Here is a 14351-nt window from a genome sequence, read left to right as displayed (position 1 = left end):
ACTTTATTATAGACCATTTGAAAAGTATCTGCTGTTGTTAAAAAAAACTATATAATTCTGAAATATAAGTTAATTCTGTAAATGTGTTTCAAAATTGGCTTTAATTTTTTTTTATTTGATATGTAGAAAATATTTTACTATTGTATTTTAAAAGCGAGTTAGTTAATAGAGATTCAATCTTATAAATTTTGTGTCTAAATTTTTTCTTCTTGTGGCACTTATTTTATTTTCTTATCAATCTATTTTTTAATATAAAATCTCTTTTTAAAAGAATTCCTATGCATTACTTGAAATAATGAATTGTATTAGATTGTTCTGTGTTGTGAAATTGTATGCATTATATTTCTATATATAATTTTATACATAATTCTGCTTAAAACTGTTATTTATGTGATGTAATCTTGCTGTAGCAAATTTTCTACGTGTCAGAAGTAAATTTAAATTCACATTTAAGTTATACATTTCCAATGATTTAATTTGTTCAACATTTTTCAAAAATTGAAATTAATTTTGTCTTAAAATTTGTATTTATTTGCATCATATTTTGCCACATAGCAAATGGTGGACAAATTAGAAATGATATTACTCTATCACTTCTTTTGCTAAGATTGTAGTTGGAAGATTTATTTTTAGATTCAAATCGAAGTAATATTACTATACTCTATTTCACCCTAACTTGGCAGTACTGTAAAAGGCAGAAAATGTGACGGTCCACATTGAAAAAGTTCCCCGTAAATTTTGACTTTAAAATAACTAAAATGTGCAGAAATTTATCAAATAATATCACAAAATACAGAAATCTTTTTTTTTATCAGCATGTATTTAAAATTATTCTCAAGTTAGAAATGGTTACCTGTTAAGTATTTTGTAAATAAAGCGAACGAATAAAACCAAAATATTGACATGAATCCCACTTTGGCTAGAACCGGTCTTCAAGGTCAAATATTTGGCTTTTTTTTTTTTTTTTTTTTTTTGTACATCACCGCCAACTTTGCTTCATTTATAGTTCACAACCACTATTATCATCACTTGTACTTTTTTATTCTCGCTTTTTTACCAGCTGATATTTTTGATACTCTTAATCACATTGGTAGTTATTAGTTTCAATTGTTGAATATTTATTCAAATCGCCCTTTCTATTCACTTCTAAAATGTCTGAAAAAGTGTTATCACCCACCACGCTGTATACACCTTCAAGATGACAGAAACCAATAAAAAGAGCAGCACGCAGAAACATATTAAATGTATGTTTTAGACTCTGAGAAGAAAACCCTCAAGATTCTATCAATCAAATCGCTGATAAAATTTTGCATCTTACAGGTATTTCGCAAAAAACAGTTTTCCGCTTGAAAAAATAAGTAAAGACACACAATCTTTTAAGTATCTTTGGAAAGAAGCAACCAGGCTCAGTAGGTAAACATTCGAGGCTTGTAAAATATGATTACTTTACATTATCTTGTATTCGACGAAAAATCTGTGTATTTTTTCGTAGAAATGAGATTCCAACATTAGATAAAGTTTTAAAAGACGTGAATGATGGTAAAGATATCTTTTCGGAAAAACATTTGCTGAACAATGCTTTATAGAATATTGAAAGATTTGGGGTTTTTTTTTTTTTTTTTTTTTTTTTTTTGAAAAACGATGAAATTTTAAGATTTATTAAAATAGTGTATCAATAATATTGAACAAAATAAGGAAAGAATTAATTCTCCGATTTAAAATGATAATATAATAAAGTTAATGAATATTTACTATTTGGTGAAAAATTTGCGAGATAAAATTTCAGTAGTGATCTGCATTTCTAGTGACTTTGTACTTTAAAGTAACCCAGTTCCCCTGACAGCAACTGCGATTCGGCATGCATAGAATATACACTACTGCCAAGTTAGGGTGGAACAGAGTATAAAATGCTTTGAAAGAAAACTTGCAAGCTTCAAAATATGGATTTGATCAATTTAATTACATACTTATAAGAACGGGGATATGGAAAGTAGCAATGTATTTGAACATTTTTTTTAATTGTTGAGTTAAATTTTATAAAATATTTTTGCAATTAGAAGGGGGGAAAAGGGCTTTTTCTTTTTGTTTTATTGATCAGTTTCATTTTAAAATATCAAGCAGAAGATATTCAAGTTTCGTGAATTTTGGAAGGACAGCAGTTCTATAAAAACATTTACCTAGCTATGTTAGATGTCCATACATTTCAAATATTGACTGCTAGTTTCAAGCTATTTTCTTGCCTTGTCTCATTTAAGAAGACTAATATCTCGTAACCATTATAACAAAGTAAGAGAATCTTTACCAAATAATTGAAGAGCTTTTGAATAAATTTCATAAATCAAATTTGACCAAAAAAGAATATTGACAAAGGCAAATTGATGTGTTTAGATTCAGTGTATTCTGTCAGCTAGACATTTAATATCTTGTAATTTATTGCAGTAATATAACACAAGAGTTTTCTTGTAGTGACTGGAAATAAAAAATGATTATGCTAAATGAAAGACGCAATTGATATTTCCCAAGTAATTCTATTTGTGAGGTGGTTTATTAGAACCAAGTGAAACTAACTACAGATCCTTACTATCAATAATTATAAATCAAATTTTGATTAAAACTATCCAGCAGTTGATAACAAAAAGACATTCTGCAGCATGACAATACAAGATTATATGCTGTAAGAAAGTTTCTGTATAAAATTAGTGAATTTGGATGGGAAGTATTCCTTCACTTCATACAGGAGTTTCTGATGATCATTTCTGTGGATAATTTCTACAGTTGTTGAATGGATAAAGGGGAAAAAATGTATTTTTGTCAAAAATAATTCTTTAATTCAAAACTTCTTTGGACCTAATAAATTCAGAATTAAAAATTTGTCCTCTATAGTAACTGATAATTAATAAAGAGAATGCTTAGATCATTGACCCTGAAAAAAATTACGAGATGGGTGTATATGATATTACTTTCTGGTCTTCCCAGGCGTTAGTATGAACCGACTAAATTCCTGGCATAGTAACTAGTATAAGTTTTAAATGCTTAAAGATAGCTTTTATTTCAAAATATTTTTATTGGAAGAAAACAAAGTAGAAAAATGATATAGTCTGCTCTAAAATTATCATAAGATTAAATTTATTTCACATATTTTAACAAAAATTCTATAGTTAGTGTTTTATGGATGTGTGTGTACCTATATGCATTTATGTAACTGTTATGTCTGTCTTTATATAATCTATTTTTGTACTTTTTTATGTTAGCGTAAAACCTACAATGGCTTATGATAGCCTTAAAATTAAAATTTTATAATTTTATTCTTTTAAATCATTTAAGAAAATTTTGTTTTTAGAGATTATTTGATAAAATTTATTATGTACAATATTGAAGGTAGGATTGACATCTGGAATAAATTAGCAGTAAACTGATTTTGAATTAATGTGTTTTATAATTCAATCCCTTTATAAATTTGATTCAGCTTAATTTGCTAAACAGCTCCGAGTTAATTTAATAAACAGTTTTTTCTTGCTAGTAAATCTTTAGCTAAGATATTTAATTTTTTATCTGATATTTATATGCTTGCATATTTAAAATTAATCATTCAATATTTATTTTTTTAGGGAAGGAAAAGCTATGAAAATTGTTAATAGCCATTGCAGTAGTTTGATGGAAAGGTATACTAAATGTGTAGAGAAATTTCCGAATGTATGGAACACTGCGTGTTCTCATCAACGACATGAGCTCGCTAGATGTTCGGAAACGCAGTATGTAACAAATTTTCTAGTTCATTCTTCTTCATGAATTTTATCATAAATATATATTCAAGCATTTGTTACCTATATAGTGAAACCATTTTTAAAATGTGTATTAGTCTAGGATTTTTATTATTTTGTTTGTAAAATATTTTGATCAATTTCGAAAACATGCTTCTTTAAAAGAATATTATGAAATTTTCTTTATATTTTGTTATGCTCTTGTTTTCGATGTGGTTATATTTATTACCATTGTTGTGAAAATGTGATTCATATGTTCACTATTGATAAAAAATTAGAATTGATCACTTTTTAGATTTTTGATACTTGTTTTTGTTTTTTTAAAGCTATTCTTTCATATCTAAATTTTACCTTTTGAAAATTATTAGTACAGTTTGCATAAGTAACATAATACATTAAATGCCAAAAATGAAAGCTCTGTTAATATTTTGAAATCGTGGCTCAAACCCTTCTGCTACTTTCAGAAACTAGGTTTATCATGCAATTAGAAGTATGTGGTGCATGTTTAAAATTGCACAAATTTTATACAATAATAGATTCGTTGCCTAAATTATGCATTGGTTAACTCAAATTAAAAAGTGTTTTATTACTTTTTTCAAAATCAAAGGGCAAGAGGTTTAAAAAAAATCTATATAGTTTTCAAAAAGATGGGTTAATTTCTTTAAATATACTTTATCAAAAGAAAATCTTTTTACATTTTCAGGTTCTAATAATAAATATCCGTTGTTCAGATGTAAATGAAAATATCACTTGATATATTTTTATCAACCTTTAATTTTGATTTTCAATTTTTTTAGATAGACTAATAATTTGGATATTTTTATTATTTTCATTTATTTGTAATGGAATTCATGTTGTAGATAATAACAATATATCTGTAACTAAAAAGTAATTAACAAAAATAACTTATTTTAAAATGAAAAGTAATTCTTTGTTATATTATTAATTCTTTAATTTTACCTACTTATCAGTCTAATCTGCTGGTTACTCTAATCAACCTTTTACATTATTTTACTTCTCTATTTATTGTATCATCTTGTGGGTGATAGTTAAAATCAAAGATGGGTAAAATTGATTTCTGCAAAAGCTACAAAGACTATAACAGTTGCAGATTACATAATTATTTCTGCATATCTTAAGGTTACTCTTTATTCTGTCTTTCTAACAGTCTAGGGTAAATTCTTTAGAATCAATGCCTCCTCTTCAAATTAAATTTAAATAGATTTATCCCTCTTTCCCCAATACATTTAAGCATAAAATCGGCACATAATCTTTATAAACTACTATATATTCTCTATTACTACTATCTATTGTCTTTTTTCAGTGAAGAATTCTGATTTAAGCAAAATCATTAAATTTTCATATTATGGTTGTAAATTATTTGGGGGAGGGGGAGTTGGTAATTGTTTACTCATATATAGGAATGAATTTTATCTTAACATGAAAGAATATTGTCATGAATTTTTGTATTAAGGAGATACAATTTTGGGGAAAGTAAATCATTTAATAATGGGGAGCTAAATATTTGTGTGGTAGTTTTTAATTGATTATAGAATATCTTTTCTTTCACACTGTAATATTGATAAAATGAATAAATAAAATATTTTACCAATTATATATAATATGGAATTAAACTTTATATCCTAAATATTGATAAATTTTAAACTAGGTAAGCGTTAAGAGGAATTGAAATATTACATTAGCCCTTCAACCAAGTGGTGCTTATGTCATTCTATCTAGGTTCAACTGTTGTTATTTTAAGAAGATTCAGATGTTGGATAGTCACTGGTCAATGGGTTAATATCTATATGTGTTCAATATTTAGTAAGCTCAAAGCTTAGAATTCAGAATAATAGATTATTAACTATTTATTAATTTACAATATTTAAATATGTTAAGGTATTATATTGATGAGAGAACAAAGTAATAATGCAAGCAGTTCATTTTGTACTTTGCTCTTAAAGAATTGCAATTACATAAATAGTACCAAGAAAAGTAGCTATTAAAGAGTTCATGAAAACATAGTGGAATTTTTTTTTCATCCACCAGGCTTGTATTTTAATTTGTTTTTATATAAAATGAGGGGAATTACTGTTAACTGTAAATTTTTATTGTCCAAAATGCCAGGCATTTGCATTTAAAAACACGTTTTATTAAAAATTATCAATTGTTTTTTAATGTATTAGAATCATGCTCATGAATATTTATTTTGGCAGAGTAATACACCTATTAGTTTTCTTTGTAATGTATTATTTTATGTTGTCTTTGATTGTGCATCAATTGCTAATAAAGACAAAAACAGTTAACTCCACATGTAGTGGACAGGAGCTTCAAGTGTTATGTTTGAGTGATTTGAAAAGGAAGAAAATACCTACTAAAATTATTATAAAAATACTTTTACATTCTTGTAATGTAATAGACCTTTACATGATTAAATATCCAGTGTTTTTATATTTGTTGCTGCATGATTTGAAAAGTGCTGCTGTAGAGTTGAATACTTTTTAGGAATTATTAGAGCCAGCACTTTTATTTTGAGGTTGAAAAATTTTGGCAAGAGCAATAATAACTATGAGATTGTCTTTTTTTTTTTTTTTTTTTTTTTTTTTTTTTTTTTTTACAGTTTTTAAAATGAATGTGCAGAAATAAATAAAATTAGAAAATTATGGAATAATCAAGTATTTTTTATAGTCAAGAGATTATGGTGTATTCATAAGAAAAGTTTGTGTTTCCATTGCCAGCATACCCTTAAGTATTGAATAAACTGACAAAGTTGTATTTATTCTGCTAACTGTATTAAAATAAATCCTTTCAATATCTAAAAAAAATGATCAAATTTATTTAGATTTCAATTGATAAATAAATTGCAATAAAAAATTGTTAGAAAGAATTGGAAAGTATAAAATTATTTTGGGCAATTCTAATTGAAACATTGTTGATTAAGAGACAAAAACTTTTGAATCATTGCTACTGAATAGTATGTAAACGATGGTTTAGTTGATAGTTTTTCTAGTGGTATAAAGATTTCTGAAATTCCCGTAAAAAGAAATATAGCAATTGACATAGTTTTCATTTTAAACCAAATTAAAATGTTTTTTTTTAACATTTTATTTTGATTTGTTTATTCTTTAAGGAATATTGATAAATCTTAATCCAACTTGTAATTTTTATAAATGCTGTTTCTGACTAAAAATCGTCGATTATTAGCAAATTTAATTCTTTAAAAGTATGCATAACAAGTAAGACAGGAATATTATAGCATAGAAAAATTGTAGAATAATTAGAAATACAAACAGAAAAAAAAAACATTTTAATGATTATCTACCTCTTTGCATAAAACTTAAGTAATAAAAAAAAAATCATGTTTTATTTTTATTTTTTATTGTTAATTTATTTTTTATCTCTGAAATTACTATAGCTTTAGTTATTAATGTCCCAACTTCTTAAAAGTATTAACATTTATTTTATCAGATTTGGCCTCTTAAGTTCTGATTACATCCTCAAATGGGGGGGGGGCAAAATTACTTATATGTGTAATTTTTGGTTTCTAATCATTACAATAATCTTTGCATCTCATATTGATGAATTAGAGTTCAATGAATATGTATAACAAAATAATATCTGATCTGTAAAAAAAAAAAAAGAATTATGTATTTTTTTTTTTTTTTTTTTGATATCATATTTGCAAAATTAATCTTTGAGTTTAGAAATCATTTATTGGTTTTAAAAAGTAGACATCAAATATATAATCGCAAAAAAAAAGTCATTTAAAAATATTTTAATTATTAAAACATATGTTTTAAATTTTTTTTTCTATCAAATAATACCTAGAAATCTGATTTATGGAAGAATTCAGCTTTGTGTACTTAATTTTCTATGTTTGCTTTAAAAAGACAATAAAGATCAAAAATAACTTTTCAATTTTCATTTTTAAAAAAATCAGTAAAATTTATTGAAGAATTGGCTGTTGGTTATCCAGATAATGTCACATATCAAATTATTAACAATAGTGAACAAAGCTATCGTGTAGTACTTAAATAAAATATGTACAATTTTGAAATTGTTTATGCTATACTTCTTAAATATTAAGCCCAGTAAATACATTGTATAGATCAAAACACATGTTTATAGCAGCAGAAATATCTCATTACCTTTCTGAAAACTTATTTAAAATCATTGTAGCCATGATACTGATACTTGCATTTTATAAACAAGTATACTCATTTTATTCCCCTGTATTGAAAGATATATTCTTTATTACAATGCCAGATAACAGAATATAGTAGAGACAGATTTTAAAGGTGTGCAAAGTGTAAAATAATTAGTTACAAAGAGGAAAATAACTACAAGCTTTAGACAATAATCATTTAAAATATTTTGTCGGCAAATAATGTTGAACCCATTCATTTTTATCTTTTAAAAAAAATTTTTGTTCACTTTGAAAAAAATGATATATTAAACTTTATTTTAACAGGAAGATAGGTTTATACATTGATATTCTAATATATCTTTATTGACAAATTTCCTATTTTATATTTGCTAAACTCAAAGTTTTTTTTCGGAAGGGAGGGGTGAGATTTCCTCTATATTTATTATCAAAATCAAAGGCTATTGCTTTATCAGAAGCATTATAAAATGTATTCAAATTAAATATAGAGATGATGATATTGTCTTTAATCAGATCTGGTGAAAAGAAAGTAAAATCTAATTTTTAAAAATTAAATACAAAATTATATTAATGGCTAAAATATTTTCGTAAAGGTCTTTTTGTAAATTTCTGTATGTTTATCATTTGTTCTTTGGTAATTAATAATTAAACAAGGACTACTTTTAGAACTTAATTTTGCACTGTGTTACTGTAAATAAGAAAAACAAATATGAATTTATATTTGTATAATAAATGTAATTGTCTTATGCTACTCATGTCGTCAAATTATTGTAATTCAAGATGATGCATGAAGATTGTGGTGATGGATAGGAATTAAAAATTGTATATTTAAATAATTTCATAAACTTTTATCTACTCTGCAGTGGATGTGCATATTGGAAATTATTGATAGATTTTAATTAATCTTATTACTCTTAATAACTAATGCTATATGATAATAAGTGGGAAATTTTTGAAAATTGAGTCTTTATTTATTTATTTTTTTTTTTTTCACTTTTTACATGAATGGAGGATTTCAACAATTTTATTAACATCTACTTTGTTATATTTATTTTTTGCTATTTTTGTAACTTTTCTGCTGAAAAAAAATTTCAACCAGATTAGTGCTTACATTAAATGCAGTCTTCAATTTTATTTTTGCTTTAAGAAAATTAACTAAATTGAGTTTTATATATTTAAAATCTCTTGTGTTTAGTATAAATTTGGCTTCTAATTTTTTTAATAATTGCTATTTCTAATTAATATAAATTACTTCTGATGTGTGTATTGAACTCTTGCAGTTTTCATTATATAATCATATATTTATAACATCCTAATATTTCTTTCATTCTTTGTTTCTACTTTCTCTAGAACTTTAGAAATTATTTTTTATGTTGAAATATGTATTTTAAAATATTTCTTGAAAATTACAGTTTTTCCTGTAATTTTTATTTTTAGTGAGAAAAGTAATCATTTAGTTAACTTTTCATTCCATGAATGATTAGTTTATTTGATTTTTAAAAATGCAAGTGTAACTATATGAGTATGGACTTATTTATAACAGTATATACTATAAATTTACATAACAATGATATCTTTTACATACTGTTTTTATACTATAATATTCAATACTTATTTTGAATTTGGAACGGAAATGTTTAGTAACCTGAAATGTGAATTTGCTTTTTTTTTTTATGTGTGTATCTAATGACAGGTTATTAATGGCTTTATAGATGAAATTTTTTATGGGGATGTTTATTTTTACTATATAAGCTTTTTCAAAAAAATTATATTCTCAAGTCAGGAATTATATGCAATTTTAAATAATATACATCATTTTGTATGTTTTTTTTTTTTTTTCCTCCCTTAACATATTAAAAGGTTATTATACTTATTAAAGCATGATAAGTTTGCTTAGGGAATGCCCTCAGCAAGTAGTGAAATTGAGAAGGTCGGCTTTTTAAAATCAAATTTTGAATTCATATTTGCTCTTGAAAACAGTTTACTGATAGTGCTTAGATTTATCTATACTTTTGATTTTCTGAACTATCTTATATTTTTGTTTTTGATAATTCAAAATGTTTTGACTGAAACACATTAATTAATCTAAAGAAATTATAGAAGTGATGAAAATATTTTCAGATGGTTTTAAAGCAAGAAACTATTTAAAGATTTGTATGTTTTGAAATGATTAAAAAAAAAATTAATTCTTAGTGCTTGCTTCTAATTTGTAATTGAATACCTTATTTAATTTTAAAAAAAGATTAATTTGGTGATTTAATGCTCCCTTTGTTAATTTCATATAATAAAACCTATTGGTTGTTTGTTTCATTGCATTTGAAATTCCTCCTCTGAAAACTATAATTCTTTATGCAATGATGCTTTGTATTGAAATTATTAATTTGCAGTGATGTTTTTTATTGCTGTTTCAGGTCATTTAAAAAAATTAATAGAAAAATCTTTTTTATATAATTTAATGCTTTAATTTCTGAAATTTTCAAAAAGATCTGAAGAAACTTATATTTATTTTTCATGTTCAGATAAAACTTGTAATGCTTGATGCATGCATGCACTAAAACTACTAAATATTTCACTGTTTTGTTTTGAATTTTGAAATGAATTGAAAATTGAACTGTTGAATTTTGAGATAAAGTTGATGTTTCAGCCGACCCAGAAATGTATATTCCATTTTTGTATCATCTCAAATTGAGATAATTTGAATCAAATAGCTACTGAAATTATATCTTATAATTATATTTAATGAAACTTGTTTTGAGCTAGAGAGTAACTTTTTTTTTTTTATATAAAAGACTCCACACACTTTCTTCAATTCATCCTATGCCAATCCAAATATAGAACGTTTTATTAGGTGAAAAGATCTATTGGATCTGACAAGCAATCATTTCTGTACACAAAGACTCAAATTATATGCTGCCACTAGAGAGCGTTCAAACACTTTTTAAAAGAATTATTAGTGATTTTATAGATTATTCTTTATTTAAAACTACATAGTTGTGTACCAAAATTTGCTTCATTTATTACTTTCAGTCATTGTTTGTTGTGTTAGTTAATTATTGTATATATCTTTAACTTTATTGATGTGTTTTTATTCAATTTAGAAATCTTTTCTTCCTCCGTGGTTAATATTTTTCACATTCTAGACCAATTTTGATAAAATATCAGTAAATCTGTTTAGTTTTGATTTATAAATTTGAAAATTTTTTGACCATTTATTTTATTTTCTTCATAAAAATAAATTATATAATATCAAATTATCATCATAAAGGATTTCAATATTTAATTTTTGAAGATTTGTTCTGTCTGATCTTGTAAATGCGTTTCGCACTTCACAAAATAGTATCTTATTAAATATTGGTTCAATTAAATTATTTGCTATGTATCCCCCCCACCCACCTTACAATGAAGTCTTTTTTTATTATTATTATTATTTAAATTCTGAAATGTCCGAGTATGTACATAATATTCAGAAATAGTTTCGACAAAAAATTTTCTTGTTAAAATATATGTATCCATTGTAATTTTTTTTTTTTTTTTTCAAATTTATATTGCTTATTTTATATACTAATGTTATTTCTAATTCTTTTCTCTTGAATTAATATATATGTGTAAAGTGAACTCTATAATGCCCTATTTCTTGGAAAATGTTTTATTTATATATAAACATCTGAATTGTGTTATTCACTAATACTGTTATGAAAAGTATTTAAATTTTAAATGCCTTATTTTTATTTATTTTTTCTTTTGCTTTAATCTGAATGTAATTTCAAATAAGCTTATATTTTCTTTGCATATTAATATATATTAAACATCATATAAGGGAATATCAATGTTTTTTTGCTAAGAGATTACTTAACTTTCCACACAAAAGGACACATTATTGCTTTCAAAGTAGTCTTCTTGCTCCATAGCGTAGTCTTTATTGCATAGAAATCTATTTCTTCAAGTATGTCAAGTGCCTTCTACAATTTACATTAAATTTCTGAAATGAATCTTCCAATCATTTTCTTGCACTGAATTATGTAAGCCATTTAAAACATCTTGCAAAAACTCCTGGTAGTATTGCCATAAGCTTATTAAATTATGTGCAATTCTGTGGTGAACTTGCGAAATTTCACACAACATTTTGTGTCCACTTTTTGTTCATATTAGAATTCATAGCTACGAATATACAATAATGTATGCTATTGTTTCACTTTCTGAAGGATGTCAATGCTTGTTTTCACTATGTGCATGTTTTATTATTTGCATGTTAGATAATTAGTCTCAAAACATTTGGTAACCCCTTCTATTTTGTTAGTTCAGCATGCTTAGTTCATGGTTCTTATTTAAATTTTTAGTTATTTTTTAACATAAACCTTGAAAATTTTTATTTTTCTCCCATAGTCCAATCATGATGAAAGCCAAAATAAAATGTACTTCAGTTTTCCAAAAGTATGAAGAATGCCATCGAAGATATCCTGAAGACCATTCTCGATGTTCTCTCCGTTTCAGTGATTTCATCAACTGTGTTGATACTGTTGTAGAAAACTCTTCCTGATGGCTGCTCCATAATAGAAATTTTTATTTAATTTATGATTACATTCTAAAGACATGCCAGTCTGCATTTACCTCAACCCTCCGGACAAATCCACCTTCAGTTCAACATAATGGTTCATTACATAGGATATTTTATTGGTTTATGTGTTCATTGATCTAGATTTATTTATTATGGACAGTTTTAATTCCAGTCCCTCTTGTATGATCTGCTCTGTATATACAGAAGTGATATATTTTGCATAATAAAATGAGTTTTTCTCAACTTAGAAACGTTTTATTAATTCTATAAATGTATGTCATATGCATATATTTTAAGTTGCATATTTACTGGGTTAGAAGTAGTAATTTGATTCTATAACAAGTATTCGAACATTTGCTGTGTTTAAAATGCTTCATAAATCATAAAATGGGTTTTAAAAAATTTTTCTTGTATATAGATTTCTATTATTAAGAATAACTAAGATAAAACAAAATGTTTTGTTATAGAAAGGCTCCAAAATTTCATGTTAAATAAAAATAATTAAAAATAGATATCTAACTTTTAATCATTATTAGCTTTCTATCAGTGTACTCACCCATATAAATTGCATGATGATACTATCTTGCATATCTATAAATATTATTTATCTTTTATCATGTTTGTTGGTGTTACATTTTTATCATGATCATTTTTAAACAGAATACTAAAGCATTTGAGAAACAAAAGTATATAAACAATACAAAATTGCAAAAAAAAAAAAAAAAAAAAAAAAAAAAAAAAAAAAAACTGTAGGAATATTTTCCAATTTTTCTATACTTTACATTTTTTGAATGATAGAACTTGGATTATTTTACCTTTGATTCGCTATGAGAAGGTGCCATCTGATTGTTTTGTTTTTTTAATTATTAGTATTGTTTTAGAGTGTTGTATTTTTTTGTGTTATTATATAAGTTATAGAGGGAAAGCAACATTTTGACAATTTGTAACTAAAAAATCGATTTAATTTATGAAAATAATTCTTTCATTGGGATTATTTTCTATCCAAGAAATAATTGCACTAATGTTGATTACTCTTGTTCCACTACCCTATACTGTAGAGCATCTTGAATGATTTTTGGATCATATGTGTCATATTCTGCTACTTATAAGTATGCTAGCCTTAGTAACAGATTTAGACATTTTGCAGCTGTGTGCATGAGGTTTTTCTCTTCATATTAGATAAATTTAATTTCCCATTTCAACACATTTTTAATTTCATTAATATGTTAATGGTTTATTTTAATAAGTTTATGCAAATGTATATTGTAGCTGGTGTATTTATTTAAGGCAAGGGAAGATGCTTTGTCTTTTTCTTATTTATTTTTGCACACACACACACATGGACGATGATCACACATATATAAGGAAACACATATTTACATTTAAAATGGATATTGCCGCTAACAAATGATTTTTTTTTTTTTTTTTTTTTTTTTTTTTGCCGCTAACAAAAGAACGAGCGGTGCCTGCTTGCACCAGTTTCACACGAACTCTCAGGGTCAAGTGTTTACAAAAAAAAGCTTAAGTGTGCTTCCCCCACATTCCAAACATACATATGGTTTAGAGCATACTGTGCCATCTATGTTCAGTATTAATCTTTACTGTATGAATAAATATACAAAGAATAAAAAATACAAGTTAAATAAAAACAAAATATCATAATAAAATTACAAACATATATACTTATGAAAATATATATTTGTATTATGGAGAAAATTCTTGAAAAATTAACCTATAATCATTAATGATTTGTTTTACAAATGAAAGGCAGAATTGCTATGAATTATCATGATAATTCATAACAAAATAATAAACGTCTTACAAATATTGCATTAAAAATTTTATTGAACATTGCTTATTTTATGGACAT

The 14351-nt window shown here is 25.0% G+C and overlaps 1 protein-coding gene across 1 annotated transcript in view; it reads left to right on the top strand.

The window, feature by feature from the left end:
* The window catches only part of LOC129981351 (coiled-coil-helix-coiled-coil-helix domain-containing protein 5-like), a 31109-nt gene extending 18385 nt beyond the window's left edge, over nt 1–12724 (top strand). The window contains exons 2-3 of the mRNA XM_056092173.1: nt 3609–3752; nt 12310–12724. Coding sequence (XP_055948148.1) covers nt 3609–3752; nt 12310–12463 — 298 coding nt within the window. The 3' untranslated portion in view covers nt 12464–12724. The remainder of the gene's footprint in view (nt 1–3608; nt 3753–12309) is intronic.
* Nucleotides 12725–14351: the final 1627 nt, after the last annotated feature.

The sequence above is a fragment of the Argiope bruennichi genome, chromosome 8 (genome assembly GCF_947563725.1).
Source record: "Argiope bruennichi chromosome 8, qqArgBrue1.1, whole genome shotgun sequence".
Lineage (NCBI taxonomy): Eukaryota > Metazoa > Arthropoda > Arachnida > Araneae > Araneidae > Argiope > Argiope bruennichi.
This window is presented reverse-complemented; position numbering and strand designations above follow the sequence as displayed.